Source organism: Phyllosticta citribraziliensis, assembly GCF_038025025.1.
Source record: "Phyllosticta citribraziliensis strain CPC 17464 chromosome Unknown J3D65scaffold_1, whole genome shotgun sequence".
NCBI classification, from domain to species: domain Eukaryota; kingdom Fungi; phylum Ascomycota; class Dothideomycetes; order Botryosphaeriales; family Phyllostictaceae; genus Phyllosticta; species Phyllosticta citribraziliensis.
Window position 1 is genome coordinate 307,413 of NW_027117338.1, and position 19,236 is coordinate 326,648.

At 57.6% G+C, this 19,236-nt stretch overlaps 5 protein-coding genes across 5 annotated transcripts; 3 read left to right on the top strand and 2 right to left on the bottom strand.

Annotated features, from left to right (window-relative positions):
* The first annotated feature begins 2,648 nt into the window (after nucleotides 1–2,648).
* On the top strand, nucleotides 2,649–3,807 carry J3D65DRAFT_5316 (uncharacterized protein). The gene is made up of 2 exons (XM_066796675.1): nucleotides 2,649–3,216; nucleotides 3,283–3,807. The coding sequence occupies exons 1-2, from the start codon at nucleotides 2,854–2,856 to the stop codon at nucleotides 3,691–3,693; spliced, it is 774 nt and encodes a 257-aa protein (XP_066659320.1). The 5' UTR covers nucleotides 2,649–2,853; the 3' UTR covers nucleotides 3,694–3,807.
* A 3,927-nt stretch (nucleotides 3,808–7,734) lies between these two features.
* Nucleotides 7,735–8,833, bottom strand: J3D65DRAFT_608461 (CobW/HypB/UreG, nucleotide-binding domain-containing protein). Its single transcript, XM_066798582.1, has 3 exons — nucleotides 8,601–8,833; nucleotides 8,053–8,529; nucleotides 7,735–7,995 (listed from the first exon to the last, which is right to left on the bottom strand). The coding sequence occupies exons 1-3, from the start codon at nucleotides 8,768–8,770 to the stop codon at nucleotides 7,872–7,874; spliced, it is 771 nt and encodes a 256-aa protein (XP_066659321.1). The 5' UTR covers nucleotides 8,771–8,833; the 3' UTR covers nucleotides 7,735–7,871.
* A 2,069-nt stretch (nucleotides 8,834–10,902) lies between these two features.
* On the top strand, nucleotides 10,903–11,556 carry J3D65DRAFT_608466 (Stc1 domain-containing protein). Its single transcript, XM_066798583.1, has 3 exons — nucleotides 10,903–11,034; nucleotides 11,084–11,303; nucleotides 11,356–11,556. Exons 1-3 carry the CDS (start codon nucleotides 11,015–11,017, stop codon nucleotides 11,443–11,445), a joined length of 330 nt encoding a protein of 109 aa, XP_066659322.1. The 5' UTR covers nucleotides 10,903–11,014; the 3' UTR covers nucleotides 11,446–11,556.
* Nucleotides 11,557–12,233: 677 nt separating this feature from the next.
* Nucleotides 12,234–14,161, bottom strand: J3D65DRAFT_608470 (batten's disease protein Cln3). Its single transcript, XM_066798584.1, has 3 exons — nucleotides 13,791–14,161; nucleotides 13,005–13,725; nucleotides 12,234–12,957 (listed from the first exon to the last, which is right to left on the bottom strand). Exons 1-3 carry the CDS (start codon nucleotides 13,900–13,902, stop codon nucleotides 12,450–12,452), a joined length of 1,341 nt encoding a protein of 446 aa, XP_066659323.1. The 5' UTR covers nucleotides 13,903–14,161; the 3' UTR covers nucleotides 12,234–12,449.
* A 1,156-nt stretch (nucleotides 14,162–15,317) lies between these two features.
* J3D65DRAFT_544974 (histone deacetylation protein Rxt3-domain-containing protein) lies at nucleotides 15,318–18,526 on the top strand (the record flags this gene model as incomplete). The annotated part of the gene is made up of 3 exons (XM_066796741.1): nucleotides 15,318–15,654; nucleotides 15,675–17,451; nucleotides 17,539–18,526. The coding sequence occupies 3 exons, from the start codon at nucleotides 15,318–15,320 to the stop codon at nucleotides 18,524–18,526; spliced, it is 3,102 nt and encodes a 1,033-aa protein (XP_066659324.1).
* Nucleotides 18,527–19,236: the final 710 nt, after the last annotated feature.

Genomic DNA, 19,236 nt, shown 5'->3' on the forward strand with positions numbered 1-19,236 from the left:
TCCTCCAGCCTAGGCGACTGCATCAACTACCGGCAAAAGGGCGACAAAGGCTGCCAAAATCGGCGTCTCCTACCTTAGACCCAGTCGTCAATCGCAAGGGCCCTCTTGCCGCGTAAACACCTCAAACACACTGGACTCCACGATCCGCCATGGGCATGAGGGCGCAGGATATGGACGCGGCGTCGATGCAGCAGTCGTGAGTGCACATGTCCATTTTCACGGTGCCATTTTTTTCTAGTAATCGCGTTCCACCACCTCGACGGCGTCGCAAAAGGCCCATTCTCTCCTCGTCCTGTCTTCCAGCACATTCGTTTCTTTCACGCATCGAAAACTCGACTCTCTTCGGCCCGGCAACCTGTGTCTCTACGCAATGATCCAGCGCACCCGCCTCCACCAAGTAACAAGCCCCAAGAGACTCCGGTGGACGGCAAAGGATAGCTTTGTGCTTGTTATCTCTACCATGCTTCCACATGTTGCTGACCGACTTGTTTAGGCTCTGTGCTGATGGATCCGTTCTCGAGTCGACGAATCCTGCTACGCGAGTGCGATGACATCCAAAGACGCGGCACTGGAGGTTAAAAGGACAGAGAACTCTCTCGATCGCGCAGGCCTTTTGGCCACGGTCGGACATCAAGAAAGGGTTGTCGAATGACAGCGGAAAGCGGCAACCCGACTTTCCTAGCGATGGCCATAACTGCAGCAGCGTCATCGGCGAAAGCCCCATCTGAAGATGTGGCGGGTGAGGAGCCAACCGTTTCGGAGGCCATTGCTCAACGCTTGTCCGAGAACTGCGCCACGGGGACGCAAAGGGTTTCCAGCAAGTTTCCAAACTGTCAAGCATCATGCAATGCCCCTCTGGACTGATCTATTTTCCACGTAGACTGTCAATGAGCTTCCACGCCAACAAAGAGCCCAGATATCGGCCCAGGTCCAACGGAAATACGCGACGCAGAGGAACGTACCAACCTTGGCCCCTGCCGTCCGTTCTATGCTCCCCTGGGTATCTGAGAGACGTTGTGAAGGCTGCCTAGGCACAGCAATCTGGATTCGGTCGGAGGAGGTCTCGCGGCAGTCGGTGGAGCGCCCAGGTTCCCTGAAGACACAAGGAAGAGGGAAACATGAGGAGCTCTTGTTGAGCAACACCGATACGCCCAAGCTACTGCGACTCTTTCAATTGGATGCTCTCACTGTGGTATGCCGGTGTAAACTTTCTCGGCAAGCGAATGAGCTCCTAGCACGCACGATGATCTTGCCACCTCAATGTGCACAGCTCGCGCTCGCAGAGGTGGCCTTCAGGTGTGCTGTCGCAACTCAAGACACACCGCAACAAACTAATCTCGTGGGCAATTGCGATCTTTCGATGACGGTGTCAGTTCCAACAAGCTCAGACAGTTTCAAATTGTCCATCAAACTGCCGACGAAGCGATGCTGTTCATCTATGCCGCTGTACGCAGTTGACAGCGATGATAAAGACGTCAGCCGGTGCACCAATCACCATACTCAAAACCTCGCTAAATGTATCGGGAATAGATGTCGCGGGAACAAAGACGAAATTCTCCCCGACAGGGCTGACAATTGACAAGGACAAGGCTGGAGTGGTGGGAGCGCAAGCTGGTGGGCTCGGCCGATGTGCCGACTCTGTACCAGAGCGACGCGCACCAGCACGCGACGACACTGCCCAAAAGAGTAAGGACGGTGAAGCTGGGAAATGACCATGGCAAACGGTAAAGGGAAACGCCGAATAAACAAAGAGCGACAACGAATGGAGACTGGGCCAGAGACCGGTGGCGATGTGAGACAACGGCCACGTCTTGGCAGCAGAAAGCCGTGCGATGGCAAAAGCAGAGGTCGACGGTGGTGACAGACAAATGGACAAAAGCGACGACGCGGCTCGCTTAGCATGCGAAAATGGTCTGCCCAAGCTAGAGAGATGGGAGTGTGACTGACTAACGAATGCTCCGGGATGGTTAGAGGGCGAAAAAAGGGGCGAGACGGTAAGCTATCGTGTTTCTTTCCATTTCCCAAGGTCTTTTGTTTTCTCAAGCGTCCAAAAGAGGTGGGAAGTCAATGGCGAAGAAGGACCATGTCAATTTATAGCTCGGGGCAGGGCACAGCGACCGGTCACAGACCGTTTCGAAGGGGGTTGTTTTTGGGCAACCTGAGACGGAGCGTCACGTGGGGAAGCATAACAGGGAAACGGTCTCGACGTCGAAAAAGCTATACGCGGCAAGTATCGCATATCCGGCAGGCTGAAGGAGGATATGAGACGCCGGCGGAGCGGGTATCCCGTGGCAGAACAAAAGTTCGTATTTGACAGTTGGCTCTCTGACGCCTGAGAGCTGAAATTGTCTTGTGGGTGCCGTTGGGAGCGGAGTGGTGAGCTTGGCGTTTGTCAAGGGACAAAAATGGAAGAATGTGGGCCAAGGACAAGGAGTTATTGTCACCGGGAGCCGCACATTGGGGAGGAGTTTGCCAAGGGGTCGCTGGACGACACGTTTTGCTGGGCGGCATGTTCCCATCCAAAGTCGCATGTGTTCCGCCTTGGACCGTAAGCCTCAAACCCCGTCTCATAGAGCTGGGCAAAAGGCTGGGCATGGAGCCAGGATAGAGCTAGGTCCTCGAGCTGATTGGCCTGCTCGGGACTTTGCCCAGGACTTTGCCAAGCAACTATGAGGGGACAGCCAAGCACACCAAGATCATCACCACTCCTGCGAAGGACTGAAAAGGTCATGGCCCTCTGCCTCGCCTTCTCGACTACTTTACGTCCCGCATGTCCGCCCCAGACGACCCATCTCAGCGACGCTGCCCGGCGACCAGTTGACACTCGCAGTCGCTCCGCTCGCCCACGCCAAGATGTCCACCCTCGCCGTTCCGCCTAAGGCATTGATTGTCCCAACACCACCACATTCCAAGCCTTCGTCCCACGACTCGGTCATATCTCCCCCCGCGTCGCCTTCACGTCAATATAAGCCTGCCACCTCGTCCGATTCCAGCCATGCTGAACAGTCGCTCAACTTTTCCGAAAAAGACGCTCCCTCGGCCCTAGGCCGCGACCCCATGTCCGACCGGGCCCAGGCCCGGGATCTGGAGAAGCAGGCCTATCCCCCAACAAGTCGTGGCCGCACCGTCTACCAACAGGACGAAGACATCCCGCCCTTTTTGTCTGGGAGAGACGGCGACGAGCTGCCCGTCGAAGACAAGGCTTTTCGGATTTTGGTGCGTAGTTGAGAACCAGTCACGCCAGCCTTGCAAACGCCTCCCTCGCTAACCCCACACGCGTAGCTCCACCTCTCGGGCTTTGCATGCCTGCTCTCCTTTGCCCTCTCGCTGTGGACTCTGTTCGCCGTGGTCCTCGCCGGCCTTTTGCAACCCCTTCGCTTCTGCAGCATCCGGCCCAACTACCGGGAGCAGTTGGTCGCGTTCCTCGGGCCCCCGCTCCGCTTGCAGTTTCGCTGCATCTACGCCGCGCCGTTTTCATCCATCTACGACACCAAGCTGCTGGTCGTCGTCCATCTCTTCTCCCCCTTTGTCGCCATGGGCATCGCCCTCGCCGCCTGGGTTTCGGCCAGCTTTTGGATTTACGCTGCCATGATTGGCGATCCGGGCAGCAAGGACGGCCATAATGATGGACGCGAGTCTGTTCTGGTCGTGCGTTCGTACTGGGAGCGCTGGCTCCTCCGTGCGCTGCGGTAATCATTCGACCCCCGGGGCCTCCGCTGGACCAATTTCCCCCCTCTCCATCGAATCTCGAGTTGCTTTGCATTACTAGCGGGCGTGTGGCTTTTGCGGTGTTTGGCGTTTTATTATCATCATTTTCACTCTTGCGCTCTTCTTTCACGATCCATTTCGCCGAGGAGATGTCAGTGAGAAGACTCCGCACACAATACCTACCTTACAGGCCATGGAAAAAGATTGTACAGGATGCCTTGTTCTCCAGGTTGTTGGGAAGGGGTTGTACGGCACGTTGACGACGATTATACCCATCACTGTTTTTATTCTTCTCAATTTCTTGTCTTCGTCTGTTTTCATAGTCTGGTGCCAGGTGCATACGGCCTCGCGTTGCCGCGTTCGCCTTGCCGCTTCACCTCATTTCTTTACTACCACGAATGTAAGCCCGCACGACGCTGCGTCTGTATCTCTACATACCTACGTTTTCCTTGCAGACTGGAGGCCACGGTCTTTTCCAGCGGAATTACGAGAGAGCCGGGGCCGTCCAGTCTTGTCTGTAAACATAGCTACCAAGGGCGCAGCTGCGGCGGCGGCGGCAGCTGCATCAATATTCTGCTGCAGGATAACTCGGAGAAGGCGGGTGTAATGTCGAAACATTTTGTCAAATCTCGTCATCAAAATAAACCCCCATGATCTCCACGAATATTCCCCACAGTCGCTCTCCCCACAAGCTAAACTAGCGACTTGGCTTGCGTACGTCAGTGTGTGTCGGTCCCTGCGCTGTCTCTTCCCCCACATACCCGCCCGGCGCCGTCGACCTAGACGCTCCTTCATGTACTATTGTGGAAAGGTAAGAATTTGCAGAGTGGGGAGGAGAGCCGATTGACGATGGAGCTGCTTTGGCTGGACTTCTTATGAGAACCCCACATTTTTTGCATAGGTGGGAGGGAGCGCTATTGAATGAGCTAAGATGAAAAACCAGGGGGTGGACTTGGTGGATTGGTATGGTATGCTCACATCGTATGACGAGTACAGATGGGAAGCACTCGGCTTACTGACCTCCAAATGCAGAGGAACGATTCAAGCTATCGAGGCGAACGGGCACAGGAAGCAGTCAGTCGCGTGGTTCTGCGCACTCGAGTTCTGCTCTCCAGCCTCGGAAGCGGTTATAACCAGAAGTCACTTCGCCGTGACTGGCCCAGTATCACCCATCAGAGCAAGTAAACCGACTCCAACTAAAGAAAAGAGCTTTCTTATTCTTCCCTTGGCACTGCCAACAGACCTGAACCACCGAATCAACTGCTCATCTCCAACGCTAGCCAGTCAGCCAGCCAGACTGCACGCTCTCCCTTCCTTCCCTCGCACCGACCTCTCTTCCCCTCGCCCGCCAACAACAGATCACGGCAACAACAACGACCATCATCATGCCACCCAGGGAAGCCTCGAACGCTGCCACGCCCTACTTCCCTGCGCGCGCATCCTGCCCGTCTGCCGCGCCGCCACCACAACCACCACTTCCCACCACGCCGAGCGCCCTGCCACGCCGCGCCGCGCCGCCTAGCGCTTCACTCGCTCCGTTCCAAGAAAAGCAAAAAGAGGTATATTGTCAAACGCCCTGCTTGCATCGCCACGCCTGAGGGCAAGCCACAACACCCCCCCCAAGGCGTCTCGCTTCGCTGTACCCTGCGCCCTGCGGCAGCTTGGCGAGTAGAGGGCAAGAGGGCTGAGTGATTGGCTTGGCTGGCCAGAGGCCCTGTGATCACGGGATTGTTCTGGTCGTGAGCTCGGTGCCGTGGTGCCGTCTTGTCGTTTGGATTTTGGTTGTCGTGCGAAGAGTGCGGTCTTGGGTTGCTGGTTGGCGAGGGCTGGCCAGATAGCCTGCTTGCTCGGTTGTCTGTTTGTCTGTTTGTCAGTCAGCGAGTGGCCTTGTACTGTACTTCTCTGATAACTCGCCTATTGTCCTCGCAGACTGTTTGTCTGTCTGTCTGTCTGTCTGACTGACTACATGCTTATCTACGTACATTTCTCAGTCCATCCATCATCTCTCAGTCAATCTGCTCACCTGCGTACACACACGACAACGGCAGCGACATAACCTCTCCCAACTGCCCCTGCCCCAGCACCCACCCCTACCGCCGCAGCCGCCGCCGTCCGCCGTCCCTTGGCTCAACGGAAAACGACAGCGGCGAGGGCGGGACAGGGTTTGCCGTATCCCAGCCGAGTTGCCAGCCGGGACAGGGTGTCCGCGGAGAAGTGTAAGCGAAAGGGAGGGAGGAGAAGACGACGGACCCTCCAGCTCCGCCCTTGGCACCTTGGGATTGGCGATGGTACCAGGCAGCGAGTGAGGGGCCGGCCGCCTTGCCCGTGAATGATGCTGGGGAAACGGCCGCTGGGGACGTGGGGTCCTGAAGCGGCGAGAGGGTGGAGCAGAGGGAGGCTTCGTCCTTCACTGCGGCGCTGCTGCTGACGCTGCACCAAAAGATTACTCTCAACTTGCGTCTCAGAAAGCAACGGTCGTCCTCTCTTCTGTCCCTCTCCACCAATGTCGGCCACATCTTCACCACGCACTCAATGCATGTATGGTTCGTTCGGATCCAGACGTCTGAAGGCAAGCCAAACCACGACACTCAAATCCCAACCACCCTTCCAAGAAAAAGGCAGACACTAAGCCAAGGCTTTCGTGAAGAAGCGAAGAAAAAGCGACTCCGAGGTACACAAAACAAGAGGCGGCCGAGCCAAGCGGAGCGGAAAGAGTAAACCCACGCCCTGATATCTTGACCGCATCATCCCGTGGCAATCCCGCTCTTCTGCTTGGCCTGACAGCGGCGGCGGCGGCGGGCGCCTAAACACGCTCATCTTCCTCTTCATCTCGTCAAGAGTTGGGCTCAGGAGCGGTAAGCAGGCAGAAACTTGGCGGCGTGATCGCGCAGGCCAGGCAGCCCAGCCCGAAGCTTGGCTCCAGTCGAGCCGATCGTCGGCCTTCTGTCCACGGGTGCTCCGCATCAACAGCGCTGTGTTGGTGGTGGTGCTCCTGGAAAGGTGTTGGTGCACAAACGATGCACCGTTGGCCGTGCGTGACGGCTTGGCTGCTGCGCTGTGTGCTCTTTGTGCTCTCGTCTCTGCCGCTTCTGCCTCTCTGCGTGCTGTTGTCGAAGGGACCATGCTTGCTCGTCCTCCAAGAAGAAGCAGAAGATCAACAAATCACGCCAGATGGACGTGGACATGTTCCAAGTGGGATGTCGCTGGCGCACTTTGCCTCCTCGTTTGCCCGATCGTCACTTTCAGTTTCGCCCTCTGTTCCCTTACAATCCACCACTTTCCATTAGCTTCCCCCACTCAAGCAGAAGGGTGCTCTCTGAGCAACAAGCATGGGGGATGCGAGAGCTTGGGGTGAAGAGAAAAGGCCCGGCTGAAGACGCTCAAAATTTCCCGTTTGGGAAAGAGGTCTGTGTTGGCGGGGCGGGGGCGGAGACGGACGAGTCGTTGGCTCACTCGATTCTGGAGCAGGTACTCGAACTTTGTGAGGCCAAAGCGGTCGCTTGCTGTTGCTGCGGACGACAGGGCAAGAAAAGGACAAGCAAACACGACAGCATGCCCAGACAGCGGGAGAGAGCGTGATGACTGATCATCAGATCAGTGTCTGTGTTTGCCTTGCAGCAGGCTTACTGGGCGGGTTTTGCTGCACAACGACATGTCGTGGCACACGTAGCTGCAGGTTCCGTTGACTGTTCCTCTGTCCACCAAAACCCGCTTTCTCGATGACCAAGGCTTGGAGGCAATGGATGAGTGCTCACGATATCCCTATCAGTTTTGTTTTCGTCTTACCCGAGAGGTCGGCCGGAGAGCTGTCCGAGGCTCCGACTCGGCGGACGGCATGGCTTGGATGCGCCAAGGGGGGCATGAAACAGGTACGCGGTGCAGACAAGACAAATGCGAACCCTCTAGGCGGACAAGCGCCGACCCAAGAAATTGCCAAGATGGTTCGACTCGGGGTTGTGCGCTGCTGGGCTGGGTCGAGGTCGGCACTGTCCATGGTTTGAGGCTGACATCTATCTATCGTCATTTTTGTCTTGCCAAGGTCCCTGATCAGATTGAATTGTGTTCGCTGTTGATGCAACGAAAGATTGGCTGACTCCCTGGTTCCTCTGCTCCTTACCAGCTTGCTCACCCCATCTTCACATGCCCAGGAATCCAGTAGCACGTCATGCCGTCTTGGACTTTGCTGAACTGGCTCCACTGCCCTTCCATGCGCTCAGAATGAGATTGACAATGTGCTCGACGTTGGTTCCATTCTTGACCTGCGCAAAAATCGTCGGGCCTCCCTCCCTGCATATGCATTAGCTGCCGCAACCACAGGCACGGTCCGACCGCGACTAGACTCACCTCATCTTGCGCGCATCCCTTTCCATCACTCCTAGATCCGCGCCAACGATCTCTGCTAGGTCTGTCTTGTTCACCACCAGCAAGTCGCTCTGCGTGATGCCCGGGCCGCCCTTTCGCGGAATCTTGTCGCCGCCGCTGACGTCGATCACGTAGATGATGAAGTCGGCCAGCTCGCGGCTGTAGTTGGCCGCCAGATTGTCGCCTCCGCTCTCAATCAACAGCAGATCCGTGTTGAACTCGCTGTGCAAGTCCTCCAGCGCCGCCAGGTTCGCCGAAATGTCCTCCCGCACAGCCGCGTGTGGACACCCGCCCGTCTCAATCGCCCGTATCCGCTCCGAAGGAAGCGCCTTGTGCCGCGTCAGAAACTCACAGTCTTCGCGCGTGAAGATATCGTTGGTGACCGCGGCGATGCTGTACTTGTCGCGGAGCGCCAGGCAGAGCGCCAGCATCAGCGCCGTCTTGCCTGAGCCTACCGGTCTGGCACAGCGTTAGCATCCTCGTCAGCCGTGTCCATGTGTTGCAATGGCTCCGTTCTTCGATCCACCTACCCGCCAATGCCAATTGTAAAGGCTCGTTCTGTCCAGTCCCTCCCCTCGATGATGGGCATTTCGCGACCGAGGTAGGAGCCAGGGCCTTCGAGAATCTCGTGCGTGTGGCCATGATCGGCGCCGGCGTGTGAGTGCGCGACTCCTCCGTCGTGAGAGTGCGTCTGCGCCATAGTCGAATGATGGTGTCTGAGAATTGGGCGACAATTGGGCGTCGTTGGACCGTCAAGAAAGCGATGTTCCGCGTCATGGAGTGGAGTGGGGCAGGAACGTGGGGTCCAAAGCACCCCGGCTTGGGCCTGAGCTTCCCGATCAAGGGTTGATCTATTGACCCTTCGACATCTTTTCGACTTTTGTACTATGCTGCGGCTGTTGGAAAGACGATTGCATCTTGTAGATTCAGATTGTCAGCGTCTCAGACAGCAAACACTGGACGCCCACGGCTAAGCTCTGCTAGGTCGATGTTCAATTTGCAGCAACATTTTTTCCAAAACTCCCTGTCTCTCCTCTTCATCTTCCTCCTGTAGGCAATGCGCCGCAATGGAGCATCATCGGGCTCAGACTTGATCATTCAAAAGCTTAGAATATTCACGAGACGAGCATTCACACGGTAGAAGCATCGATGCGGTAGTGGCATCCACTAGGGCAAAGCATCCACGCAGCAAGAGCATCCACTCGGCATCAGCGAAGAAACTGGCAATGTGAACGATGTGACTCCTATTCAACATGCTCGTCCAGCTGGTCAAATGTGAGGGAGACGGTCGTCGTGCATCTACTGAGCTTGACAAGCTGTTGACCTGATCTTCTCAACACCCAACACCATTCGACATGGCACCTCGGGACGCAACCTTTGACACCAACTTATATTTTGGGAAGAAGATGGCCAGATTTCCCCTCCACACGGTCTCATGCACGAAATCACCTCGTCAACGGGGTTTTCTCTTGCCTCATGAAATACTAAGGTACAGATCCAGGCTCAGACGAGTTTGGCCTCTCCTAGGCCCACGGAGTCGACCGAGCCGCCAAGGTTGATCGAGTCACCATCCAATCGACTACGAATTATCATGGTCTGCGAAATCATAGGGCTGAGCAGGTCGCTAGAGTCAATCGAGTGCCAGTGAAGCAAGCAAGTATCGATTCTCATGCTGTGCGAGGCCCAGGTTCAGACAAACTTGGACTATCCCGGAGCTACGTGGTTAATTGAAGCACCAGAGATTGTTGAACCGCCCAAGTCAATCAATTGTCCCAAGTTGCTCGAACCTCCCGAGCTGTCAACGAAGCAACCATGAATCCTCTTGCGAATTGCAGGGTAGGTGAGATTTCAGACCGTGCTGTCAACTGAAAGTACGGGAATGTTCCTCACTTTGTGCTGACGTCTAGCTCCGAAAGTGGAGCAGACAAATCAAGCGGCGATTCTGCGACGGCTGTCTGGTATTCACGACTGGAAGTGTAGCGGACAGGTCCAGACATGAATCGGGGATTGCACCTCGTGCTGTGCATCAAAATTATCCAAGGATTTCTCCAACGTGGGGGAGAAATGGCGGCTCCAGACGAGCCACAAGAACGGTGGCTGCATATAGCAACGAGTAGTGTAGCGTACTGATGAGATGGTCAGAAAGTGCTCGCGCACAAAGCAGACGCCTGACATAAAAGCACTTGAGCAAAACGTAAACAACGGCGAGCCGGCCAAAAATGGCAAAAATGGCAAAAAGAAAGAGACTATCGTCATCACCCACCCAGAATCGAACAGAAGACAGCTGCCATGAGATTCTAAGCGAGTTGAATGATAACGCCATTCCTCCCAAACTCACCACGCGAACGAACAGGGGATGTTTTGGGGTTCCGGTGCTAAACTGGCTTGGGTTTTTGCATTAAATACACACCCAATGTGCAAGTTCACCTACCTATCTTGGACTCTGCACGTTCTACGTCAGCGGCGGCGAGGTTCTGAGGTTGAAGATTGATTGAGCTGGTGCCTGCCTGCTCTTGGGTTGGTGGTCATGTAGCCGTCATCTTCGCTGTCTATGCCGTCCCCATGCGTTCCAACTTCCGTGGTACCTTGGCCACCCCTCTTAACTACCTCCTCTGGGCATTACGAGAGGCATCCGGTACGTGAAAGTAGTGAGTGCTCGGAAACAGCGCAAAGATCTCTTTCTTGTCAGCACCCAGCGCTCTTCTCGCGTTGAAGGTGGGAGTGTGGTGGTCTGGTGGACGACCTGACCGACTTCCTTCACCCACCACCCACTGCACCGGTTCGACGCTCTTGCTTCATGGCAGCCACCAGCAGGCGCATCGCCAGGCTTTTCGTTGTCCCGACTGCCGGTGCCCTTGGGTATATATAGCTGCCTCTCCCCGACTTTCGCTTTCTTTCTTTCCATCTCCTCTCTTCTCCCTCTCCCTCCCTCCCCACGCCCACGATGCCCGCCCTCCCAGAGCAGTACGACTTCGCTCTCTTCGTGTCTCGCGACGCAGCTGACCACACGCAGAATCAAATGCGAACGGTGCGAAAAAATGAAAAAACTTCGAAATTTTTCCCAAAAGCGCCTCCACGACGCCCAGAGGAAGATGCGCGCCGGCAGTCCGCCTACTACGATCTGCATTCCCTGCACCGGTGGCCCTGCCCAAGAGCTCCAGTGTTTCGGCTGCGATGTTTGGAAGGACTTGGAGGATTTCTCGAAGTCGCAACGCAAAGCGCCCGACACCGCCGTAAGTTGAACAGTTCCCTTCAGTGATGCCATGCTGACTGACTGTGTTGCAGAAATGCTCCTCTTGCATCAAGGAGCAGGTGGAGCTTGAGCCCGTCGACTCCAGTGCGCAATGGGACGACAGCTCTGACTGCGAGATCTAGGGTTCTTGGGCGAGTCCGCCCTGCAACATCAGACGATGTTGCTCGGGTTGGCGCTAGTCTCAGGTAGCAGTTTTTTCACTTCCTAACGATAGACATGTCAATGAAGCAACCTCTTGCTCGTCATCTCATGTGCACCTGATAGCCATCGCTCGTAATTCATGAACCTGTGACTCTGCCAAAGCTCGTTGATGTTGAGTCCGCGCAGTCGACATGTCTCGCACTTTGCCGTCACCAGTTTCATCGCCTCATTGCTCGCGTCGGTTGCCTCGCGCGTCAACCCAGCCTCTCCTCCACATCGACCTCATCTCCGCTCGCCGCCCACACGCCGTGGACGAACCGCTCGAGGAGCTCGCCGACGAGCCCCCCAATCGCTCGACCTGCGGCAAAGGACGCGCGCAACCCTAACCGAACTACCGCACTCTTCTCCAACCACCGGAAGTCAGCTGGGTCCTGGTCAAGTCTCAGGCGGCAACAAACCGAAGTCCGTGACCGAGTGCTCTGCTCCAGCATGTATGCTTCCAGGTGAGTGCAAATAATGAAGGCGTAGAGTGCACGGAGACAGAGCGGCGTTTTTGGACACGGAGATGTTTATGCCGAACAAGCCCCAGAAATGCGTCTGACAGGAGAGAAGAGAGGGGTGGGCAATGATGACGGGCTCGAGCGAGAGAGGGAGAGAGCGGGTTTCGGAAGAGGGGCCAGGCCAGTCCACGCCAATTCGTTTAGATATGCGGAAGAGGGAGAAGCCAGGACAAAAAGAGTCGTGTGGTTTAGTTTGATTTGACATAAATTGCTCTCTTTCTATATGCGTGCGTGCGTGCCCAGTAAGCGTGGAGAAACGCGCTCTAAACAAAAAGGGGACCCCTCTTGGTTCTATGATGTGCTGCTGCGCCACCCCGACCCGGACCGCACCTGACTCCTGGCCGAGACGAGGCAAACGAGATGGAAAGATTGGCAAGACGGCCGCCCCCGGTAATAGGAGGGGAAGAGAGAGAAAGGGACGAGCTCTACGCCCTCTTGCAATAGTCCCTCCCATGCCGGACCTGCCACCCACACAGCCACGTCTCCATGAGCATGCCCAAGAAGCCCGCAGTGCAGATGCCGGCCGAGTCACTGACGCTGGTGGCGCTGAGGCTGAACTCGCGGTCGGGCTTGGGGACGTGGTCGGTGATTTCGGCAAAGGTGCTGACGTAGACGAGGCCGCCGAGCAGGCCCTCCCAAAAGACGACGACGAAGACGACCCACACGTTGGGGATGAAGTCCCACAGCGCGTGCGCCGTCAGCAGGCCGAGGTTGAGCACCTGCAGCAGCGACGGCAGGTACAGGTTGTGGATGCGGAAGAAAGGCGTGCTGGAGCGCGAGAGGAAGACGCCCGTTTGGTAGATGGCGTTGTAGGTCGGGTAGAAGGCGCGGTACTGGCTGAATGGCGATGAGATGAGCGGGAAGAGCAGCGTTGGTGCTACGCCTTGGTTGATGGTGTATTCGGCAATGTAGACGAGAAGCAGAGGGAGCATGCTGCGGATTGTTAGAAGAGAGGACGTGGAGCTTCGCGTGGTACTTACTATGGGATGAAGAGGCCCTTGGACCGCTTGAGGTTGGTCTGGATGCTGTCAAGAATCCTACGGCGGCGTGACCGCACAGTAAAGCTTTTGCCAGAGGCGGACAGTATCGACGAGCTCAGCAGGCCCTGGCTGTCCTCGTCATCCAAATCCTCGTCCAGGTCATCTTCCGTCTCGACGCTTTGGTACTTCGCATTGTTCGCGGCCGCATTCAAGGGACCTCTGGGCAAGACGATGAAAAAGCTCGCGAGCATAATCACAGGCAAAAAGGAAAAGGCAAGCAAACTGGTCCTCACACTGAGTCCTATGGTCGTCGTAGCCAACACGTATGCTCCCGCTCCAACCAGACCTGCGCCTCCAGTACCGCTGCCCCATGCCGCCAGGCTGAAAGGGCCATAGTAGTGCGTCAGACCAAGGAAGCTCAATTCACCGCCGCCAGAGCTCAAGCTGGCAAAAATGATGCCCAGCATGCGGATGGCAATGGCCGTCTTGTGGCGCGTGGCGGGGGTGAGAGCTATGAGCATCATGCCCGAGGCGGACAGGGCGACGAAGACGCAGACGCGGACAGCATAGGGCACCTTGTGTATAAAGTACGGCGCGAGCAGCTTGGTGAGGAAGGACGGGATGACGTCGGCGAGCAGGACCAGGCCCTTGGGAACGGCGGGGCCCACGAGGTCGACGGCGGCCGACAGGATTATCACGTAGAGGACATTGTTGATGAGACCTAGGGGAGCGGGCGGACCGGGGGTGGTAAGCAACTACTGCGTGACACGGCACATGCAGGCTTACCGAAGAGCCAAAAGGCAGCGCAGACGCGGGGGTCGGCGCCGTCAAAGATGGATTTGAACTTGGCCCGGTAGACGGCCCATGACGCAGCTGGTGTTCCGGGCATGGGGAGCATCGGTGGGTGGTGGCGGGAGGAGGAGGAGAAGAGGTGTGGAGTGCCAGTTCATCTGGCGTCGGACATGGTCAGAAGGGAGCAGGGCGGCGGGCCGCAGGGGTTTTGAGCTGAGGGTGTATTGCGATGAGCGGGGACGAAGCGGACGGAGGCCGCGCGTTGGTCGGGACGGGGTGGGCGTTGAGCGCGACGTGTAGATATGGGACGTGGTGGGTGATAAAGGTCGGGTCAGGTCGTGGAGTAGATGGATGTGGGAGAGAGGTAGGGGTGCAGGGCGAGGGATCAGCAGGCCGGCAGCGCAGCCAGGAACATGGGCTAGCATGGCAAGGGTGCGTCTGCTGCTGCGATCCGGGCGTCTAGTCGACTCCAGCCAGAGGCAAAGCTCTTGTCTGACGGGACCAGCCTAGACACTCTACTACCCTACCCTACCCTTCGACACTCTCTCTACCTTACCTACCCCAGCTATTCAGTTTCGCCTCTCAACACCACGCCGAACCACTCGTCCGCCAGTGACGCCGCTCGACGCCAGTCTCTGATCTGCTCCCTCGATCGCGTCGCTACACCCTTCCATCACCATCACCGCTCTTTCGCCCGTGCCGTCAACCATGGACCGCCAGTCTCAAGCTCCTCCACGCCCGCCAGACCGGCCGCTCGTCCACAACCCGAACCACCTGTCGCCCACGACGACGCAGCAGCCGTATCCGCCTCAATACGCTCCCCACGCTCCTCCTCCGCCGCCCGCCGCCTCGCAGCCACCGCTACACGTGCCGTACAACGACGTCTTTGCGCGTCGCGACCCTTTTCTGCCCGCTGCGCCGCCGCGGAGAGGCAGTTACGGCCTGCCTGGCAGAGATGGATGGGCTCCGAACAATGGTATGGACACTACACACTCTCGTTTGGGCTCGGCGGCACACGCGCTTGCGGCTGCAGCACGTCTCAGCATCACACGCAGGGCCGTCGCGCCAGGGTGGAATGCGGCGCCAAGCATCGTGGGACACGAGGGCCTCTGTGTTCTCACGTATGGAGCGGCGCGCATTATTGGGGACGGCCCTGGCCTGGCTGGCTGGCTGTTTTTCCCTGGCGGCCGTCGCCGGCATGGCGCTGCACGTCCCCCGCCTTTCCGCGTCGTCTCACCCGCGTGCCTGCGCGCGTCAGAATTCCCCTAGATTTCATGTGGTTTTCCCCTTTGCTCTGCCTTTGCTTTTTGAATTTTGGTCTGGCCGCCGGCCTGCGGTGGGTGCCGCGTTGCGGTGTGCTCCGCTGGCACGAAGCGCAGGCGCTCGGCGGCCTCGCATCTTCTTTCGAGAGAGACCCACCGCTGCTTTCCAGCGTTCCTTCGCTGAGCGCGGCGCCGTAGCTGATCCCTGTTCCGCCGCCGTTGGGTTGGTTTCTGCGCTAAGACTTGAGACACAGCAGGCATGGCCCACGGCCACGAAGCTCCCGGTTCCCTCCACCACGCCCAGCACCCCCAGCACCCGCATCAATCGTCGCAGCAGCAGCAGCAGCAGCAGCAGCAACAACAACATCCACAACAACAGCCGCCGCCGCAGCAGCCGTCCGCCGCGCAGCGTCCACACCAAAACTCTGCTCCACCACCCCCTCCCGCAGGCCTTGGTCAGGGCCACAACGGCCCGTCGCACGTGCCCTATGCCCTTGACGCTCAGCGCAGGCGATCGCTCGGCGGTGCCAGTCCTCCACAATACTACGGGGGTACGTATTTGACAGGCGCATCCCCCGATCCGGTCCCGCTCTCTCGTTGACCAATCGTCTTGTAGCCACACGTGATCCTCCTCCACCGCCCTCCTTCACCACCAGTCGGCAGATGCCTCCGCCCTCGTCACCCCAGCAAAACAGTCCACTGCCCCAGTATGCAGCTCTACGAGGTCCGCCTCCGCCACCGCCCTTCTCATCCGGGCGAGACTTGCCCGGCCTCGTCGGGCCCCCGAGGACCAGCTCCAACATGTCCATTTCCTCGCTGATGGGCGGCTTTGAACAAGCTGCTGCGTCGCGCCAGGCTCAGCAACACCATTCGCCCCCAACCTCGACAACCGCTCCTTCCCCCAACATCAACTCTATGCAACCTCCTTCTCCCCGCCGAAGCCTCATGGGTGGTCCTCGTCTCGATTATTCATACCGTCGTCCGGGCTCTCCAGATCAATATCCGGCAAGCTCTGCTGCTCGACCCCCTGAAAGGCCACCCTACGCAACGGCCGGCTCGCCGTCTGGAGCTTTTGGCCCCCCTGCGACGGCATCGCCAGAGATTCAGCGACCAGGTTTCCCACCTGTCTCGCAGTCCTACAAAACGCCCCCGGGGATGCCGCCTCACTCGGGCCCATATCACCATCCATCTCGGAGTGAGCCCAGCGGTGGTGACCTGAACCGTCCCGGTGCATCTTCAGCGCCTCCCCGTCCCAATAGCCAGCCAAGTCATCAGTATCCCAGTTCAAATCAGCCTGAAGTACGCGAACCCTATGACGCCAGTGGGGCCAGGAGACCGGCTTTTGGACCGGCAGAGGAAGAGCGTCGAGCAGCCATTGAGAGCCCGTATCATGGCAGACCTGCAGCCACAACCGCCGGTGACGTGTCCCGACTCGATGCTGGCGGCAGAGATCGCCCTTCTACTGTCCAGCCCCTTTCGCACTCCATATTCGACGCTCCGGACAGACAAAGGTCTGCTTATGCGCAGCCTCCCCCAGCAAACCAAAGGGGTTTGTTTTGGCATCCCCCGCCGAGACCACCGCACGCGCCATCGGAATCTGTGCAACACCATGCGGATGAACATCGGGATGCTTTTGGAAGGGGGCAACCCACAACTGGTGCCCCACAGCCGATGAATATGAACCGCGCGTCGGTGGGCCCCCATTCCGCGGGCCCTGAAAATCCACCAAGATTTCCGTTTGGTCACGATCCTAGCCGAAGAGGTCCAGAGCAATATCAAAGCCCACCGACCTCTGATCCCAGTAGTCTGGACAGGCGAAGGCCAGACGCTCCTGGGCACCCGGTACAAGGCCACAATGGTTATGCACCGAGATCGTCGTCTTATGAACACCACTCAAAGCCGCAGGGAGAGGAGATGCAAAAATCCCGGTCGTTTTTGGGCGTCAGTCCCGAAGGAAGACGGACAGGACGCGCCTCACCGCTCCCTCAGGCTGTCCAGGGCGCACAAGCACAGCCTGTCGTTCCCGGTGGCGATCCCAGCATCAAGAACGAATTTGGTAGAATGTTTTCGGGGTTGGGTAGCGGGTTAATAAGCGCACCCTCGGCCCATGGCTCTGCGACGCCATCCAGGAACAGTCCGTTCCCTTCAAACAGAGCAGAGTCGCTGGCCCACGGTGAATCGGGCGAAGTGGATTCGCTGCGACGAACAGGTTCTCGAGGAGGTCGGAAGAACCGCAGGATAAAGGACGAGGATGGCAGAGTCGAAAGCGACAGCAACGACGGAAGGACCACGCCAGGGATGGCGCAACGAAATACTAAGCGAACAAAGCACAACAATCATCCCGGCCACCACCATCACCACCTCTACAGTCACCAGTACGTAGACCGGGTCAAGTCTCGCCAACAGCCCACTAACTCGTCTAGTCACCATCACCGCCTCGAGGAGGAGGCGAACATGGGCGTAGTAGGTGCCCCACAGAGCGCCACGCCAACGTCCTTCAACAAGCTCAATGGCGTTCCGAACCAGAGCGGACCGGGTGTGGCGCCAGCAGCACACCACCACCACCACCATCATCATCATAATAATGCCCATGCGGCCCATGCGGCGCATGCGGCGCATCATCACCACCACCATCACCATGCTCCGCGAGTCGCCAACAACATTCCTCCAGCACCGATCACGAAGCCGACTGTCGAAGTAAGCAGCGAGGCCGTTTTGGAAAAGGTCAAGGACAGAGCGCGCCATCACCTGGGAAGCGTCGTGTACGAGGCGACATCGGCCATGCCGCCAAAGCACACCAACATTGACGATCGATATGGATTCCGCAACATTCCAGCGGCACTGCCCGATCACTCTGGGAAGGAGAATTGTACTCTGACGGTGCGAGTGCCGCGTTATTATCTTTCCGAACGGCAACGCGACGTGATTGTGGTGAGCCGATGGCTCTGGGGATCCGAGGTGTATTCCAACGACTCGGACGTTGTCGCAGCGTGCATTCACTCTGGATGGATCCGGGGAGCGTGGCCAGAGGATGTGGACGTGTCCATGTTGGATCCTCGCATTTCAGACTCGAGCAGCAACGAGGCACCCGAGGAGGCGGATGCGTCGCAAACGCTGGACAAGAAGCCGGAGCACCCGGCAGTGCCGCCTGCAGGATTCGACGCGCATGTGACTGTCGTGGTTTTGCCATGGCTCACAGAGTACAAGGGCAGCGTTTGCTACGGCATCAAGAGCCATTCGCGAAAGAACCACGAAGGATGCAGCTTCACGATCGAAAAGGTGGAATGGGTCGACGACGAAATGACGCGACGGGGCGAGGAAAGAACGGGCAAGGCCAGGAGGGAGAGGCTGGCGGCAGCACAAGGCCTCATGGCGCTCTTGACGAGCGGAGAAGCAAGCTCGCGGCAGCGCGACGGCGGCAGAGACAAGCAGGGCTTCCGGGTCGGACAGGCGCAGGCAGTCGCTTGAACATGGAACAAAAAAAAGGGAGTCGGGATTGCCAAAAGTTGACCAACGAGCTGATGATGACGCACCGCTACGGCCGAGGATGGCAGTGGCATTGTTGTAATATCCAGGGGGTATTTTTCTGTTGTTGTCGTAACTGGAGCTGGGAATTGTTTCTTTCTGGGCGTCTCTTGGGCATGGCGACGGGCGGATCATGTAGTTGGAGGGCAACTGTCTGGGGTTGCAAGGAGGACAAGCACATGTTCAGACGAGGGAAGTGTATGAATCAACAGCGGAACGTGGTCGCGTTTGACAGGGTTGACATGTCGCTTCGCAACAGTGCATGCATGAGTAGCTAGCGTCAGGTCGAGAGCGGCGGTTGGACGCAAGTTGACGATAGTGTCTAGGCCAAGTACATGACTAAATGAAGAGACGTCTGACCGGCCTCGTCGCACAGCCAGCAAGTCAGTGCCCGGCTGGCGGGCCGCACGGTACGGTAGCATTGACTAAGGTAGCGACCTGGACGCACGTGTAGGCAGCGTGGACGGTCGGTCATGTTTTGTTGGGCGATAAGCAAATATGAGCTTGAAGCTAGCCACAGGTCCATACATATTATTGTCAATCCAGTCCCGCTCGTCGTCGTCCAAGATTTGTATGCTTGTTACTGTTACAGCGGAATACTAATCGCGTCGCTCTTCATTCCTATCTCGTCGGTCTTTTCAGCGCAACCCAGG

Excerpts from the sequence above, each read along its gene's own strand:
- J3D65DRAFT_5316 (XM_066796675.1), top strand. The coding sequence starts at position 2,854 with ATGTCCACCCTCGCCGTTCCGCCTAAGGCATTGATTGTCCCAACACCA. Across the intron at positions 3,217-3,282 it reads ACAAGGCTTTTCGGATTTTG|CTCCACCTCTCGGGCTTTGC; the intron begins GTGCGTAGTTGA and ends CCACACGCGTAG.
- J3D65DRAFT_608470 (XM_066798584.1), bottom strand. The coding sequence starts at position 13,902 with ATGCTCCCCATGCCCGGAACACCAGCTGCGTCATGGGCCGTCTACCGG. Across the intron at positions 13,726-13,790 it reads CGCTGCCTTTTGGCTCTTCG|GTCTCATCAACAATGTCCTC; the intron begins GTAAGCCTGCAT and ends CCGCTCCCCTAG. Across the intron at positions 12,958-13,004 it reads AAGGGCCTCTTCATCCCATA|CATGCTCCCTCTGCTTCTCG; the intron begins GTAAGTACCACG and ends AACAATCCGCAG.
- J3D65DRAFT_608461 (XM_066798582.1), bottom strand. The coding sequence starts at position 8,770 with ATGGCGCAGACGCACTCTCACGACGGAGGAGTCGCGCACTCACACGCC. Across the intron at positions 8,530-8,600 it reads TTTACAATTGGCATTGGCGG|ACCGGTAGGCTCAGGCAAGA; the intron begins GTAGGTGGATCG and ends ACGCTGTGCCAG. Across the intron at positions 7,996-8,052 it reads AGGGATGCGCGCAAGATGAG|GGAGGGAGGCCCGACGATTT; the intron begins GTGAGTCTAGTC and ends ATGCATATGCAG.
- J3D65DRAFT_608466 (XM_066798583.1), top strand. The coding sequence starts at position 11,015 with ATGCCCGCCCTCCCAGAGCA. Across the intron at positions 11,035-11,083 it reads ATGCCCGCCCTCCCAGAGCA|AATCAAATGCGAACGGTGCG; the intron begins GTACGACTTCGC and ends GACCACACGCAG. Across the intron at positions 11,304-11,355 it reads GCAAAGCGCCCGACACCGCC|AAATGCTCCTCTTGCATCAA; the intron begins GTAAGTTGAACA and ends ACTGTGTTGCAG.